At 44.5% G+C, this 16,689-nt stretch overlaps 1 protein-coding gene across 5 annotated transcripts in view; it reads left to right on the plus strand.

Annotated features, from left to right (window-relative positions):
- The window catches only part of LOC109254156 (voltage-dependent R-type calcium channel subunit alpha-1E), a 294,088-nt gene that overhangs the window by 231,527 nt on the left and 45,872 nt on the right, over nt 1-16,689 (plus strand). For all 5 annotated transcript variants that reach the window (XM_019427913.2, XM_053909169.1, XM_019427864.2 and 2 more), the window contains 9 exons: nt 2,149-2,245; nt 4,415-4,575; nt 5,091-5,228; nt 6,063-6,264; nt 7,075-7,239; nt 7,914-8,024; nt 11,910-11,993; nt 12,776-12,901; nt 16,387-16,452. In XM_019427913.2, the coding sequence (XP_019283458.2) occupies nt 2,149-2,245; nt 4,415-4,575; nt 5,091-5,228; nt 6,063-6,264; nt 7,075-7,239; nt 7,914-8,024; nt 11,910-11,993; nt 12,776-12,901; nt 16,387-16,452 (1,150 nt within the window). The remainder of the gene's footprint in view (nt 1-2,148; nt 2,246-4,414; nt 4,576-5,090; nt 5,229-6,062; nt 6,265-7,074; nt 7,240-7,913; nt 8,025-11,909; nt 11,994-12,775; nt 12,902-16,386; nt 16,453-16,689) is intronic.

The following is a 16,689-nucleotide window of genomic DNA, read 5'->3' on the forward strand; positions in this document are numbered from 1 at the left end:
TTTCTGGCCCAGAGCAGAGGAGTAATTCCTCTCTCCTGGTTTCTTATAAATTCCCTGGAAATTGAGTTTGTCTGAAGACTACTAAGGAAGTAAAAGGCTATATTTAGAAAACATCAATAGACTGGGCTCCATGAAAGAAAGCACATTGTGGGGAATGCCATCTGGTTAGAGGCAGCTTCACTAGTGCTTGCAAAGGGCCTTTGCCTTTCCAGGTTGGAGAGGGGGGTGTGGAGCAAATGGTGCGCTGGCCCTTCCTTTCACAAAGCGTGTGGACTCTGCAAGTGCCAAGGCTGTAAGCGGGATCTCCTGGGCCTGTGCTTGTCCAATTCCCTGTCGCTGTAAGGTTCCCTGTCCTCCCTGAAGTTTTCTAACTGTTTCCTTCTCTCCACCCCTCCTCCTTTTTTTTTTTTTTTTTTTTTTTTTTTTTTTTTTTTTTTTTTTTAAACTGCTTTCTGCTTGGATCCTCCATAGGAATGCCTTGGGGTAAATATTGTTTTCTCTTTTCTTTGAAGTAAAGAATACGGGAAGTGGGCTTGGAGGAGGGTGCAAGTACAGTTGGGAGGGAAGGAGCCTGCTCGTTGAGAAAGGAGCGGTGAGTTTATACGAGTGGTAAGTTCTCACTGACAACCAAGAGAACAAAAGTGAGGAGTCACCAAGCCTTCTTGGAAAGTGATCATTTTTATTGGTTGAGGTATGTATTTGGCTTAGAAGTTGCCTTTTTTAGGTAGGTAGCTATATGAATGTAATACAGTAAGAGAGTTTATAAAATATACAAAACCCCTGGATGCAAAAGACCTGATAATGCAATATTTTTGGATTATCTGTATTAAGAGTTCAAATGGAATAAAAGTGGCTTACAGGCCATGGCCTACAGCCATTAAGAGGGTCTTTAAATTCACATTCTGAGCAAAGCCAACATTCCTTGAATTCTATTAAATGTCTTCTTCCTACCTTGCCTTCTGTGGAAGAAGATGATCTTTTATCTCCCTGTCAGAGGGGATGCCGGCTATGGCAGAAGGACAGGGTAAAAGGCAGGCAGAAGCCCTTTAGTTCCCATCTGATGCTCTGGATCCCATTTCCCCGGGCTGTTGGTGTAATGGTACTCTGGGCCAACATGAGGAAAGAACCAGAGCCTGAGCTCAGTCTTTAGAGTCTCATTTCCTACCATCTGTGTCTTTTACAAATTGCAATTGTGTGAATTGAATGTAAAGATCTCAGGGGATAAGAAGGGTGGAGGGAGAAATGCAGGTTGATTTATTCATTTCATTCCTAAAACTAAAAAGGGAAGCATATTTTATCTATTAGGAGCAAACATTTCCAAGTGGCTGAATAGGGAAGCTCATTAGCTGTAGGGCAAGGATAAAAGGTGGACAGGGACTGGAGTTTGGGCCTTCTCCAACTGTATGGCTCTCTGCAGCTTGTGCTAGGTATAGGGCACCTCCGATGAGAAGGGACCGCGGAAGGAGCCAGCCATCCGCAGGTAGTGTGAGCCAGCGTCCTGGCAGGAAGCCTACGTGACATGCTTTCTCTGGAAGCGGCAGCCAACACAGCAGGGGTGTCCTGTCCCTACTGCCCTTCCTCACCCTGTTCTCCCCTGAACTAATGAGTTCTGCCAAGGTGGCAAATGTAGAGTCAAGGAAAGGACTAGCTTAAGTCCTCTGATGAGACTTGCTTTCAACCAGGGGTTCCCAGTCCATTCAACGAATATCATTTGAGAGCCTGCTACTCAAGAAGCACCAGACCAGGCACCATGGGGATCCAGAATGGGTTACCAGTCATATTCCAGAGTCAATCTCTCTTCCATTCTCATTCTGCTAATGTGTTAATAACCAGCATTACTTTAGCCATTGGGGAGAGGAAGTGTTTATTAAAATACTTATTACATGGATGCCTTTGTGCGTGCTCACGTGTTCTTCTGTGTGAATGTACATGAGTGTGTGTGTGTGCACGCACACGCGCATAAGAGTGTGTTCAAAATAGGGAGTGAATTGAATCTTTTGTGGGGTCTTCCTGAAGGGGGTCTACTCTGACCCAATATCTGGCCTCTTGCCTCACTATCCCCCCTTTTACCTTGTTGTTAATGCGGTAGTGTGAATGCCACTTTCATTTCTCCCCGTCTTCTGGTCCCTGGGGGCCTCTCCCCTGCAGAACTAACAAGGGGCGGGACATCAAGACCATCAAATCTCTGAGGGTGCTCCGAGTTCTGAGGCCGCTGAAGACCATCAAGCGCTTGCCCAAGCTCAAGGTAAGGTTTTCCGAGTCCCCTTCTCCCATCTTGTCTTTAGCCATGGTCAGCCTACTTTCAGAGAATTATTTCTGAGAATAGTCCTTTGGCTTACACAGGGACTGGGGTCCTTTCATCGGCCTGAGTGAAAGGTCTTTGTTTAAAAGAAAAATAACCAACATGCCAAGAAATCTATGAGGGGGTCCAGACCCAGGTGGTATTTTATACATATCTGGCTGTGGCATGTCACCCAGAAAGCACCCTGTGTCATTAAGGTGGACCCAGAACACCAAAATGGAAGTAGCAGAAGTCTTCTAACTGTGTTGTGGCCGAACAGCAGGTCATGCTGAGTAACCAGGGATGGGTAATTCTAGAGAAGGAAAGGATTTACTAGCCCTGCCCCTTCATATTTTTAAGGTACAGATAGGTCAGCAACTTGCCCAAGAACATAGTCATTTTTGGCAGAAGCAGAGAATGGGGAGGAGCTAACATGGATTAAGTTCTTCCTGTTTCCAGGGCCTGCACTTCCATAGGTATATTACCTTGATTCCCCTCCTTTCTAACCAGTGTCTCCCTGCTCAACCCTCCTGGGGCTTCTTCCCTGGCTGAGCCTTCCTGCCCTCAGGGTGTGCTTTACCATTCAAGTCCAGTTGGCTAACACATTGAACCCTCCTCCCCCCACACATATACTGCTGTGAACAGAAGCTGAAGCCTCACTGGGGAAAAAGTTTTTCCTCCTGAATTCCTGTGAGTGAGAGTTAGCCACCCTGAGGGAGGAGGCCAGGACGCCTGGTTCACAGCCCTGAGGTCCACTCCCTGATGCCCAGGCCACATGGCCAGCCAGAGTGAGCCACAGCACCAGGCCTGAGCATGGTCTTCAGGGGCTACGCACACTGTTCACTACAACAACCTTGTACCTGGTAATAGACCCAGCATTGTTCCAGGCCTCGGTCCATGTCCATAAATATTCATTCCTTTCTGCTCCACCCCAACAATACCGCCAGGGGGCTGGGGCCTTAACCAATGTTGTTAGCTGCAGCCCAGGCTCCAACGGTCTCTTCTCTTCTGAGCTATGTTGGGGTCCTAAGGAGATTGCAGACCACATAATTAGATTAGTTAATAGGCTGGAGAATGCGACCCCAGCCTTGGCTAATTCCACTTAATTAGGAAGCGCTGGCTTCTTGCTTTCTCTGCAGCTCCATCACCTGGGGGAAGTGTAGGTGGCTCTGATGATTCTACAAGGCTGCGTGCCGCTCACATACCCCGCAGTGTTGAACTAATTAAACCAGCGATAGTCACCCAGCGCTGTGAAGAAACAACTGTACCGATGTGGCAACTGCACAAATGCAGTCCCACCATGGGGCTCAACTCTCCAGTGAGCTAAACCTAAAAACCTAGAAAATAACCTAAAAATGGCTTGAAATGTGTCGAATTCCTGTGTAACTCCCCACAGCTCAGGGCCTAGAATGGATTCTGCAGAGTGACATCCAGGCTTGTGACCAAAGCACCAGTCTGATTCTATCCACCCAGTCCTCCCTTCTCTATGGGAAGGCTGCTCTCCATCCCTTCCTACATCACCTGTTGACTCCTCATCCCCAATACAGCTGGCTTTAAGCTAGAGAACATGTGAACATGTGAAGTATTGAACATGTTTTGATCGAATGTATGGATTAATTCAAATTATCACTAAAATAAAGGTGTAATTTACCGCGCTCTCTGATCCATTTAGAAAGGTAAAGAGAAAACCATATGCATGCAATATATAAACCAAATCTAAGAAGGCCACCAAATAGATGTAAGGTTAGGGACAAGCCATGTAATGGCTAAAATGGGCTAAATGCTCTCAGAGATCCTTTCTGCGATAGATTTCTGTGCCTCCCACTAACTGGAGTACACCTATTGGGATCCCACAAAGGACTTCCACCACTGCCTGGTGCCTTTTGGCCTCTACTGCTTTGGGGTTTACTTTCAGTTTCAGAGCACATGTGCCCTTCCAGGTGGTAGGTCCTGGCAGTGATGACCAGTTTGGAAGCCACCTCTGAATCCCATGAGGTCACTTGTTAGTAAGGTGATATCTCCTGAGGCACCTTCTCAGTGGGGCTGGCTGGTGGTGATGTGGCTCTAGCTCCGCTCTAGGCAAATGCACAGGCCATTCCAGGGACATACAGTACTCTTTACTTCTCTTTGCAGGCTGTCTTTGATTGCGTGGTGACTTCCTTGAAGAATGTCTTCAACATACTCATTGTCTACAAGCTCTTCATGTTCATCTTCGCTGTCATCGCAGTTCAGCTCTTCAAGGGAAAGTTCTTTTATTGCACGGACAGTTCCAAGGACACAGAGAAGGAGTGCATGTAAGTGCAGCCAGAACAAGCCACTCACTTTCTGCTAAAGCATGTTCCAGTGATGCCCACTTAACCCTCCACAGATAGGTCTTCTCTTTCTCTCTTACCCATCTCTCATTTCTTCTTTTAGGAAAAAAGGCAAAATAGGAAACTGCTAAACTTTTGTGTCACACACAGTACATGGCATTTTACATACTGTTTTTCATTATCAATCTTTACAGTGACCTTTTGAGATAGGTTTCATTTACATACTCTAGATGTGAAAGCTGAGGCTCAGGAAGTTTAAACTGCTCAAGGTTGCACGGTGACTAGTAAAAGGATTAGGATTTCATCTTCCATGTCTACTGGGCACCTAATACCACTTTTATTATGCAATGATAGACTGCCTTTAATAATACACTGCTTTCTTCCTTGCATTTGTATCCTGATTATGACTTAGCCACATGATTGAAGTTTGTAGAATTTCCTTACTCTCCCACGAGCTGTAGTGAAGAGGCCCTATTTCATTTGTACTCTTGTTTTAGAGGCAATTATGTAGATCATGAAAAAAACAAGATGGAGGTGAAAGGCCGGGAATGGAAGCGCCATGAATTCCACTACGACAACATTATCTGGGCCCTGCTGACCCTCTTCACTGTCTCCACAGGGGAAGGATGGCCTCAGTGAGTGATGGGTTTGAGTTGGCATGCTTGTCTGTGAGCTGGGATAGGGCCACATGGTTGCCTTGAGAAGCTTATTCAAGATGAATGAGGCTAACCCTTTGTTATTATACCAGGGAAAGTAAGTGGTTATGAGTGGGTGAGAGATGGAAGAGAGGAGGAATGAAAAAACCTAAAGCAAAAATCAAAAGGGAGATAACAAAGTCAGAGATGTTTGAAACTCTTCTTGTTTTAGCCAATTGAGTTAAGTGGAGTCATCTGACTCTTGTAGAGCAAATGAGTTTTGAATGGCTCTGCACCCCTTAGAAGAATTCCCTGGGGACTGTTTTGAATACATTTATCCTCCACGTTGGCCCTTCACCTTGGGATTGAGGGTTAAGAATGAGTTGGAAGACTCAGAGACACTTTCTGTGGTCACACCTCTATGAAGAAGACAACAGAATGCAGTTTCTTAGGCTGCTAATGTCTGATTTTTCAGAGACTTGGCAATTATTAAGACCCCACTTTCTGGTGGCAGCATACTCTAGTTGGCAGTATGCCAGGAAGTCCAGGGGTCTCTTGGTATTGAATATGACAACCTAAGCTATAAACTAATGTCACTCTGTTGTTTAGCAGTTGGATGCATGATGGAACAGGGCATAGAAAAAGCAGTGGATCTGGGGTCACTGGATCTTCACCACCTTGATTATGGACCCTAAAAATTATGGTGGATCTGCAAAGTCAAAGAAGTCATATAAGAAAATATAATAGGTGGCACATCTCCTAATGAAGCCTTGATTCAGAGCCACTGCCAAGATTTCCATCCACCATCCAAGCCCCCTCATTCTGTCCCTACAGAGTCTTACAGCATTCTGTTGATGTGACAGAGGAAGACCGAGGACCAAGCCGCAGCAACCGCATGGAGATGTCCATCTTTTACGTGGTCTACTTTGTGGTCTTCCCTTTCTTCTTTGTCAATATCTTTGTGGCTCTCATCATCATCACCTTCCAGGAGCAAGGAGACAAGATGATGGAGGAGTGCAGCCTGGAGAAGAACGAGGTAAAAATAAGTGGTCTAGAGCATGGGACAGCAGGGGCTCCCGAAAGGGCTCTTGGACAGCAGTGGTAGGAAGGAGGACTGAATTTTCTTGACTTTATGAAAAAGGACAAAGAGATGGGAAAGATTAATTATTCAGTCATTAAGTAAACATTTTTTTAAGAATCAGCTCTTTTAAGACTTAGGCATGAGGCACAGAGAACTGGAAGGTTTAAGATGTAGTCCCTACCCTTATGCCGTGAGTAGTCTAGAGGTGGTAGTAAAAGATGTGTGCCAAATTTACAACATTAAGACATTTGCGTACCTGGCTCTGTCCCTCTGTGGCATGTATTTGCTATAAGGATAGGGAATGTGACTTGCTTATTGCTGCTTTTCCAGTAACAAGCATAGTTCTGGCACATTGTCGAGCTCATTATTTTTGTAATGGAAAGGAACCAGAGACTGTTAGAGACTATGAGAGAAATACAAATAAAGTGCTCGGGGAATGCGTAGGGAGATCGTTTTACTTCTGACCGAGAGCATCAGGTAAGGCTTCCTGCCTAATCATCTCAGCCACAGGCTGTGTAAAAGGACATTACTAGGAACCATAAAGTCCATATCCCATATGATATCCCAGTGCTGTGTACAGTTAAAGTGACCATGCACCTGTAGTTTTGTCTACATAATCCCTGTTGCCATCTTTCCTTTTGCTTGTCTAGCCCTATCTTTGTTTTCATACACTGTCCTGTTTTTCTAGCCACCTAACAGAGAGCCCACCAATGTGCAAGGTTTAGGGAACTTGAGTTTGAGCTAATAGCTGTGACTTTCCTTCAGAGGGCGTGCATCGACTTCGCCATCAGTGCCAAACCTCTCACCCGCTACATGCCGCAGAACAGGCATACCTTCCAGTACCGCGTCTGGCACTTCGTGGTGTCGCCGTCCTTTGAGTACACCATTATGGCCATGATCGCCTTGAACACCGTCGTGCTGATGATGAAGGTGAGGGGGTGGTGGCTTGCAGGCATTCAGGAGACTGAGCCTTGGGGCCCGTTCCCTCACAGAGCAATTACATGTGCACTCAAGACACTGGGCAGACACTCCAGCATTCAAGTCTGTTGCCTCCTTACCTCCTTTAACACTGTGGAATCTCTTTTTGATCTTGTCCCATTCAACAGCCCAGCTTCTGGATCTTTAGAGCAAAATGCAGTGAGACACATTGTAGCAAAGAAGTACAGTAGCTCCCAGGACCAGAGATGCTGATGGCAGTCAGATTCAGTCAGATTCAGACAAGAGTGGAAATGTGTGATCTAGGTGATCATGGGGTTCTAAAGGAGTGTTGGAAGAGGTTTGATCTTATTTAATAAAAACTGGTAAAGTAATTAACTCCAGAAAATGTTTCTATCCTGCCCACCTTCACCTCTAGGAAGACTGGCTATTTTGCTAATAAGTAGCCACAGCTAGGCATGGTCTGTGCTCTCCTCTGTTTTGTTTTGTTCTGCTACATGGGATCCATCGTCCTTCTCTCCAGCACTCGATGCACGTCTCTCCTCTGACACCACACACCAGAGTGTCCCCCAAGGGCAGGAATGAGAGATGGCCAGCCTCAGTGACAAAGAATAACCCCCTTACCTTAAGGGTTTGATTCTTTTTCTCCTCTTTTCTCTTCTTGGCAGTACTACTCTGCTCCCTGTACCTATGAACTGGCCCTGAAGTACCTGAATATTGCCTTCACCATGGTGTTTTCTCTGGAATGTGTCCTAAAGATCATCGCGTTTGGCTTCTTGGTATGTCATGGCATTTATCCCAGCATCACACTTGTCTTCCCTTCCTTTTGGATGCATTCCCAGCCTTTGTTGGAAGGGGGGTGGTTACCGCTATTCCAAAAATGGTTCACCTGACCTAATTGTGGGCCTGTTTCAACTCTCAATAAACTGCCATAAAGACAAGAGGATGTGTGAGGGTGTTAGGAGAAAGGGCAAAGGATCCCCAGCTCCAAACTCATCTAGCCATCAGTTCTGGTCCTTTCAGGTTCTGTCAGTGGCTTAGGGGTGACAGTCATTGGGTCTTGCTAGAACTACAATTTATTTGTTGATAGGAACCAAACAAAGATTGGACTAATAAGCCTTGAGTGTTTGTTTATTGGTAAAAGGTATGAGATTTTATAATTCATATGGGAAAATACCTGTCCCTCTTAGCCTCAAACATAGCAGATGCTAGATTTTACCTAATTGTCCTCCTCCCGTTAGTTACATGAAGCGTAATTTCTGCCTACAAAAATAAATGTTTATTGCTTAAGTTTACAAAGGCTAATGACCTTTAAAGTGTGTGTGTGTGTGTGTGTGTGTGTGTGTGTGTGTGTGTGTGAAAGAGGGGGCGTGGAGGGAGAGAGAGGGAGGGAGAGAGAGGTTGATAGGTAGGTATACTGGAATTAGGTTTGAGGGGGATTGGGATGAGTTTTTCTTGTATGAGTCTTTTACTTTTCTTCAACTATTAATTATAATTGCTTGGCACATTCTTGCATCTACTCTCAACAGTGTTAAGCAAACCTAGCCCTTTGCTTCAGTGTCCTATAAACAAAATAATTCTCTCTGCACCCCCCCCTCCTTGCTTCAGCGTTTACAGTGAGATCAGTGGGATGCAGATAAACCCACTTGACAGCTGTTTCACACTTATTTAGTGTGTGAGCTACCATTTCAAATTGCAGGCTTTCCCTGCAAGAAAAGAAACTTTGCTTATTATCTGAAAACGGGCTTGTCTGGTAGCGGTTTTAGCAGGGACTCTGGGCTGGGCCTGATAATTGTGAGTGTTGATTGTAGGGGCTGCTTTTGGTCTCCTGATGGGTCTTTGAAAAGTCATTAACTTGATGGTTTGGGGAGTGGAGTTGAAGAGAACCCATTGCAGGTGGCTCTATTGTTGTTTGCTTGACTCCCCTTTGAGTATTTTGAGACTTGAGGAAATAAAAAAGTAAAAAGAAACTGCCACCAACAAAGATGCCTTTATAATACAGTCTAGCCGTGAGCAGGGTGAGCAGAGTGAGGGAGAAGCTGGTGCCACAACAGGGAAAGTTTTTCTATGCATCTTGATTACTTGCATGTACTATTGACATTGTCTGTGACTTAAGTCCCCAACTGTGTGTTAATTATGGTGAATGCTGAATACATACTTACAAGCTTAACTAGACTGGCCCCAGAGTCTGCCTCCTTCCCACCCTCACCTCCATATTTTTATTCAAGGTCTAGAGGCATTTTCACCCGTTAAAAGGCACATTAGGTCCAAACAAGTCTTTACACTGATATAGTACTCTAGGTTTCCAGAATATCCTAATGTATACTATTTTGTTAGATCTTCCCAGTGACTCTGAAATACACATGGCAGATGCCATCATTATCATTGTCGATGTTGTTCATTTAAATGAGGAAATTGAAGTTCAGAAAAATGGTATAGCTTTTTTTTTTAATTTTTTTTTAACATTTATTTATTTTTGAGACAGAGAGAGACAGAGCATGAACGGGGGAGGGGCAGAGAGAGAGGGAGACACAGAATCGGAAGCAGGCTCCAAGCTCTGAGCCATCAGCCCAGAGCCCGACGCGGGGCTCGAACTCACGGACCGCGAGATCGTGACCTGAGCTGAAGTCGGACGCTTAACCGACTGAGCCACCCAGGCGCCCCTGGTATAGCTTTTTTAAAGATGACACAATAGGGGCACCTGGGTGGCTCAGTCATGTAAGCATCTGACTCTTGATTTTGGCTCAGGTCATGATCTCATGGTTTGTGGGTTTGAGTCCCATGTTGGGCTCAAAGCAGTGCAGAGCCTGCTTGGGATTCTCTCTCCCTTTCTCTCTGTCCCCTGCGCCTCTCATTCTCATATTCTCTCTCTCTCTCTCTCTCTCTCTCTCTCTCTCTCTCTCTCTCTCTCTCTCTCTCAAAATGAAAAATAAATAAACTTAAAAAGAAGATGACCCAATAAAAGGCAGTAGAATTGGAAAGTAGGATGGGAATAAAAAAGGAAGAAGAAGAAAGAGGGAGAGAATGAACATATATTGTTTGCCATATTAAGTATTCATTTTAGCCTTATAACAGCTCTTTTAGATAGGTGATACAGTTTCTTGTATGGATGGGTTAGGGCTCGTGAAAATTCAGTACTTTGCCCAAGGTTACTAAAAGGCAGAGCCAGCATTCAGATCCTGGTCTAATCTGACTTGAAAGCCCATGATCTGTCCACAAGAATCTACTAGTCTACACTACACTAAAGCTCCTTCACCTGGAATCCAGAGCTTCTGTCCTCTAAGACCTAGAGTCGTGTTCTCTCTACTGTATGAGGGCCTAAGATCAAGAAGCTCACTCCAGGTTGGGAATAGTAGAGCCCTGAGAAATTATGAACTCGGAGACTCAACTTAGTTCAATTCCTGAGGAAGTAGGTACTCTTCATGGAAAGTGAGTTTGTGAGGCTGTGTAGCCTGTTTCTCTACATGCCCAGCAGATGAGCCTCTCTAAGCCTTAGTTTTGTCTTTCAAAACGAGGATCACAATAGCTATCTTAGAGGTTTATATACTTTATTGTGTATACCCAGTTAGACAATGTACCCAAGGTCCTTAGGTTCTAGTCCTGAGAAGGTGCTCAATAAAGGTAGCTTTGCTCTTACCACACTCCTTTGCTCTCCCAACTGCATGTCTCTGCTGATTCTTCTTGCCACTCCTGCCACTGAGTGTTTTATGAACATAAGATATTGATCTTGACATACCTGTAGGATCTGTGGGAGACACAAATGAACTGAAAGAATGCCAAGGGACTACCCCATATCTGGGACATGTCATAAAATTCATTAATGCTCATTGTGAGGGTAGGGGAGTTAACTTCAGCTGTGCTCTGAGAGTCTTCTATGGGAGGTGCTGCCCAAGGACAAGCCAGTGACTTTGGAAACCCAAGTATTCTGTTTCTTTTAAGGAATGTAGTCCAAGGTCTGTGTTCACCTGAGCACTGGAGATAGGAGGAAAGCCTCCTCTCTCTGTTAAGCAGAGTGTTACATGGCTGGTGCATCTTCCAGGTCCTTTATTTCTCCTCCATTTCCTTCAATACACTCATTTTATTACTCAAAAGCTGTAATAAAGCAGAGAAAGAGGGGAAAGATGAAGTCTTGTTTGTCCTATTGCCCCGTGGAGTTAGGAGGAGATTTTTGGCACATCTTTGACCTTTAATCACTTAGAACATCTCTGTGATTTTTATTAATAGTTGAAAGTCAGAACTGTATATTTATAGAATCACATGGTATAATATAGATGACTTAAAGTTGTAGAAAGCCTTAGAGTGATATTGTAAATAATTTTATTGCCTTATGGGTGACAATGATCTTGCCTTTTTTTGGACTTTATAATGTTCTTGGCCACAAATCTCTTTCTTACATATTTTTATGTAGCTTTTTAGTGACAGATTCAAAAACAAGGTCTTCAAGTAGTGATGAGACTGCTTCCCAAATGAGAAATGCCCAAATCAGTAAAGGAGAAATAGCATTTCCGATTAGACATAGGAAACTGAAGTCAAAGTTAGGATGACCTTGTACATGAACTGACAAGTTTTAATTCCAAGTTACAAACTTACGTAATGAAAGGTGTCTCTTCACCATTTCTTTTCCTCCTTTTTCTGATGCTCCCATGACCGAATTCACATGGCAGAACTATTTTCGAGATACCTGGAATATCTTTGACTTTATCACCGTGATTGGCAGTATCACAGAAATCATTCTGACAGACAGCAAGGTGAGTGGCTCATACATCCTTGTCTTTAAGCTTGGCCCTGGAATAGCAAAAAAAAAAAAAAAAACCTTCTGTGCCTACAGCCCATTTTTAACTCATCCAGCCAAATGTGTAGCCCTCTTGGTGTTGGGAGTTCATTTCCTCACTCCTGAGCATCCACCAGAAAATGCAAACATTGGAGGGCACTGACTGGATCTCATGGAAGGTTCTGTTTCATTTGCGTGACTCAAAAAGCAGCTACTTAATGGGGTGAGTGCAATAGACCATACCAGAAGAGGGCTCGTGTACACAGTGTCCTGCTAGATTCTTTAGGAGGCACAAGAGAGGCATAGTATCTTTGCCATCAAGGTTGTTAGACCTGAATTGTTACCCTAAAACTGTTTATCCTAAAGAAGACTTGGAGGGTTCATCATAACTCTCTTTGAATGTTGACATGGCCACCATATGTCCTGGAGGGGTTATTAGGTATGTTCTTGGGCATCTAAGTGCAGTTAGGACCACTAGGCCTGCTTAGAAGACTAGGGAGGCTAGTTTTGTATGATATATGCAGGGCACTCTTCTGGGGTCCTACCCATACCCTTCTACCTGGGAATAGAGTGCAGGCCTGGGAAGGCTTAGAGAGATGGTCCTCACTGGCCCATCAGTTGACGATGGGGTTGAAAACAAGACAGAATCTGTGTCCAATTCCATGATCTGAATGAGGGATACATATGCAAATACTAGTGCTTAGTTTTTGCTAAATGACCGTAATGTCACTAATTATATGCTTCCTTTTGGTCCACCAGCTGGTGAACACCAGTGGCTTCAATATGAGCTTTCTGAAGCTCTTCCGAGCTGCTCGTCTCATCAAGCTTCTACGTCAGGGCTACACCATCCGTATTTTACTTTGGACTTTTGTACAGTCCTTTAAGGTAAGCAGCACCAGATCCTCCTCTCTTTCTTATCAGACAGCACAGCCGGGCCACACAGTGTCATTACACTGGTCCCTTCACCTCGAGGAATGAGTGTTTGTCAGAAGCATTAAATAGATACAGCAGTTCTTAGTTATAATGCAGCTCAGCCAGGCAGCAAGCAGCTTGTGTTTAACTGGAGAGAATCTCATTCTAGAAAAACACCTCCACATTATAACTCAGTTCCCTTCTTTGTTCACTTGAGGCCTATTTTATCAGGTGTGCTCCCTCTCGAGGTATTCCAAAGCGCCCCCAGCGATCCTGTCCATGTAGAGAGCCAGACACCTGTAGTAATGCATCTTCTGCATTTTGAGGGACTTGCCAATGGCTGTAGGTCACATTAAAAGTTTTTCAACGTGGGGCACCTGGGCAGCTCAGTCGGTTAAACGTCCGACTTCAGCTCAGGTCACGATCTTGTGGCTTGTGAGTTCGAGCCCTGTGTCGGGCTCTGCACTGACAGCTCGGAGCCAGGAGTCTGCTTCTGATTCTGTCTCCCTATCTCTTTACTCCTCCCCTGTTCACGCTCTGTCTCTCCCTCTCCCTCAAAAATAAATAAACATTAAAAAAATTAAAAATAAAAAGTTCTGCGAGATAATTCATAAGTCCCATCCATGTCTTCATCAGTGTGTGTTTCCTGAACCCCTGAATGTATAGCATGCTAATGGTCACCTCTGTGTCTTACTATCTAATAGGATGCTTGGGCAAGGTTAATGTGGTGAGCTTCTTTGAATGGTCTCATGGGGCTATACAGAGGTATATGTGTAATAAATGTAAGTTTTAAAGATACCTGAAACCCACTTTAATGACAGAAACTTCCCATAAAAGAAGTTTCCCAAACATACTTAAATGTCTTCAGGCTGTAGCAGATATCATAGTTTGTTTTTAAGGCTTTGGGAGTCTAAGTGCTGCCCAAATGCCTACTATTTCCTCTTAAAGCTTTTGGGAGCACCTGGGTGGCTCATCTGGTTAAGTGTCCGACTCTTGATTTTGGCTGAGGTTGTGATCTTATGGTCATGAGATTAAGCCCCAGGTTGGGTCCCGAGTCAGGCTCCATGCTGGCCATGAAGCCTGCTTAAGATTCTTTCTTTCCCTCTCCCTCTGCCCTTCCTCTGCTCACACATGCTCGTTCGCTTTCTCTCTCTCTCTCAAAAAAAGCTTTTCAATGAATGTGCTTTAAAAATAAATTTGATGAAATTGATTCAAAGATGAGAAATCATGAATTTACTAAATTGGCTCCTTTATTTTAATTGTTTATGTATTTTAATTGAACTGAAGAGGTTAAGCCAGTGAATTCAGTGATTTCTTCTTCATCATTTGGAAAAGTGTGCACCCTACATCATCATTACTGACTTATTCTCCATTGAGATCCTGCGGGTTTGATATATGAGAAGAGTTGTAAGGATGTTCAGCCTCCTACCAGCAACCTTGACATTTGTATCATATCCATAGTAATTGTTTGGTGTCATAACCCTCTCAATGGGGTTTCTCATCTATTCTCACCTCAATGGAAAGAATTTTTCCAAAGCCACATGACAGAGGAGAAATCTAAAACCTTAGCAAGAATTTACCGAGTCTCAGGTCAGTTTGGATTTAGAATCTGATACACAAGCCACTCTTTAAAACCTTTTTGTTAGAGACCTTTCAAATAAGTTACAGTTAGTGAGTCTCTCAAGAAATATGTGTCAGCCTGTCACATTATCATGCTCGCCAGTTCTCTGTAAAACTGCATACTGTTGAGGGCAAAGAAAAGCATGTCAAAAAATTGATGGTCAAATGGTTGGCTTATTGCAGTGAATATAGAACAGTGAAGACAAGGTGAATCAGCCTCTAGGTGACACTGTGATGGATAGGTGTTTCCTTTTCAGAACAGTCCCAGGACACAGTATAGAAATTGTTTTCTGAAAGTCGGCTTAACAAAGGCTCCCTCTGCAAATACACAGCAAGGAGCCACACAATGTAAACTGCCCCCTGGGGGCCATGGCGTAGCCACGCCCTCCCCCCCCCCCAACCAGCCGTGACCATAGCTCAGTTCTCCAACCAATGACTCCTACTTTGTTCTTCCCTCTTTATCCTTATTTTGAGTTAGAATTTATAACATAAGAAAGGAGATCAGAATAAATCTTTGATCTTTTCCCAAAAGCTGGTGGGGTGTGGTAGGGAGAGATGAGCTAGGGACTGGAGACCTTGGAGTATAGAAGGTAGAATAAGGGCAGAAAGTAAGCAGAAGGTGATAGAAGGTAGTGACACCTCAAGTGGTAAGAAACCTGCCTCCCAGCCCTCTCCTTTCAGCAGACGGAGTCGTCACACGGCCCCTTGAAAGGCAGCCATTTCCCTTATAGATCCTGGGAGTCAGCACCTCACTGGAGAAGGGATTCTCTAGGCAACTTGGTCGCATTTTAATTTTATCCTTTATTCTAAAGTCTATTCTAAAAGTCTCCCAAGGCTCTTCATTTAGTTAGCTCTGTTGATAAGCCCTGCCCTGCCCCTGCAGTCTGAAAGCCTTCAACTAGTCTCCTGGGAGGTGCATTGCACACACTCAGGATAGAATGGAGACTGCAAGCTGCACGGTCCTCCAGGAAGCTTCCTGAATGGTAAAGGAGAGAGGCTTCCATGTCAGCATGGAGATCACCCCCAAATCATAGAGCCCTCCCTGGCCCCCAAAGGAAATTTCCCTACATCCTCCCCCAGCCAGTTCTCTGTAGGTAGGCAGTTCCCTACCTCGCATCTCTTTCACTTGCCCCCTTCACCCCTACAATTGAAATGTTATCATCCCACAGTGGCAGTTAGCTTACGTGATATGGAATTTTGTGCCACATGGCTTCATGGCAGAGTTTTGCAGTGGCTAACACTTAAAGGGCTTTTCAGAATTTTGCATGATATGTAATGAAGTGCCAGGAGGCTTAAACATTGGAAAGAGAGTTTCATCGGAAGATGAAGGGGTCTTCTAGGAACTGACGAACAACTGAGACCCCTAGCCGGCTTCTTTGCTTCCAGATTCTCTATTATGGGCTTGGCATTGAGTGAGGGAGTGGGAAGGGGCAACATAGGTATATGAGGACCCAATCTAGGTGCTTTCTGTGTAATTTGCATCACAATTGCCCTGGTTATTAATATTCTGCATGCAAAGTGGGATGAATCTCAAGCCCAGGAAGTTTCCCTAGCTCTCCTTAAAGATCTGGGCCACACTTCTGGGTGAATGAACATTCTTGACAGAAAGTGAATGACAAGCCTGTCTATGGACAATAGCTTACATATTTGTCAGAGGACATGGACATCTGCAGAAGTGTGGCACTCCAAATCAGAATAGCCCCAGGGAATAGGGAGTCCCAGCCTTCCATTAAAATCAGCTTTAGGGCAAGAGTTCTAGTACTGCCTGTAACTGTGGGTGTGGAGCCTGTGAGCTGCCTCCCTTTGAATTTATGGTCCTATCTCTGCTTTCTCTCCAGGCCCTCCCCTACGTCTGCCTTTTGATTGCCATGCTTTTCTTCATCTATGCCATCATCGGGATGCAGGTGAGCTGGTATATTGGGGCCTGGTTGGGGACAGTGACAGATTGTTACTGGCTCACCAGCCTTAGCATCCAAGGTGGAGGGTGCTTCGAACCCCTTTTTGCCTATGGGCATGCTCGCAAGATCTTATTGCAATGTCACCTTGGGAATTTTACATATGCACGGTTCCCCACTCAGGTTACCAGGGTATTTGCAGTACAAATCTGGTACAGGGGTTTCATCTGAGGTTATCAGATCATG

Source organism: Panthera pardus, unplaced genomic scaffold, assembly GCF_024362965.1.
Source record: "Panthera pardus isolate Hobbes unplaced genomic scaffold, ASM2436296v1 HiC_scaffold_21, whole genome shotgun sequence".
Taxonomy (NCBI): Eukaryota; Metazoa; Chordata; class Mammalia; order Carnivora; family Felidae; genus Panthera; species Panthera pardus.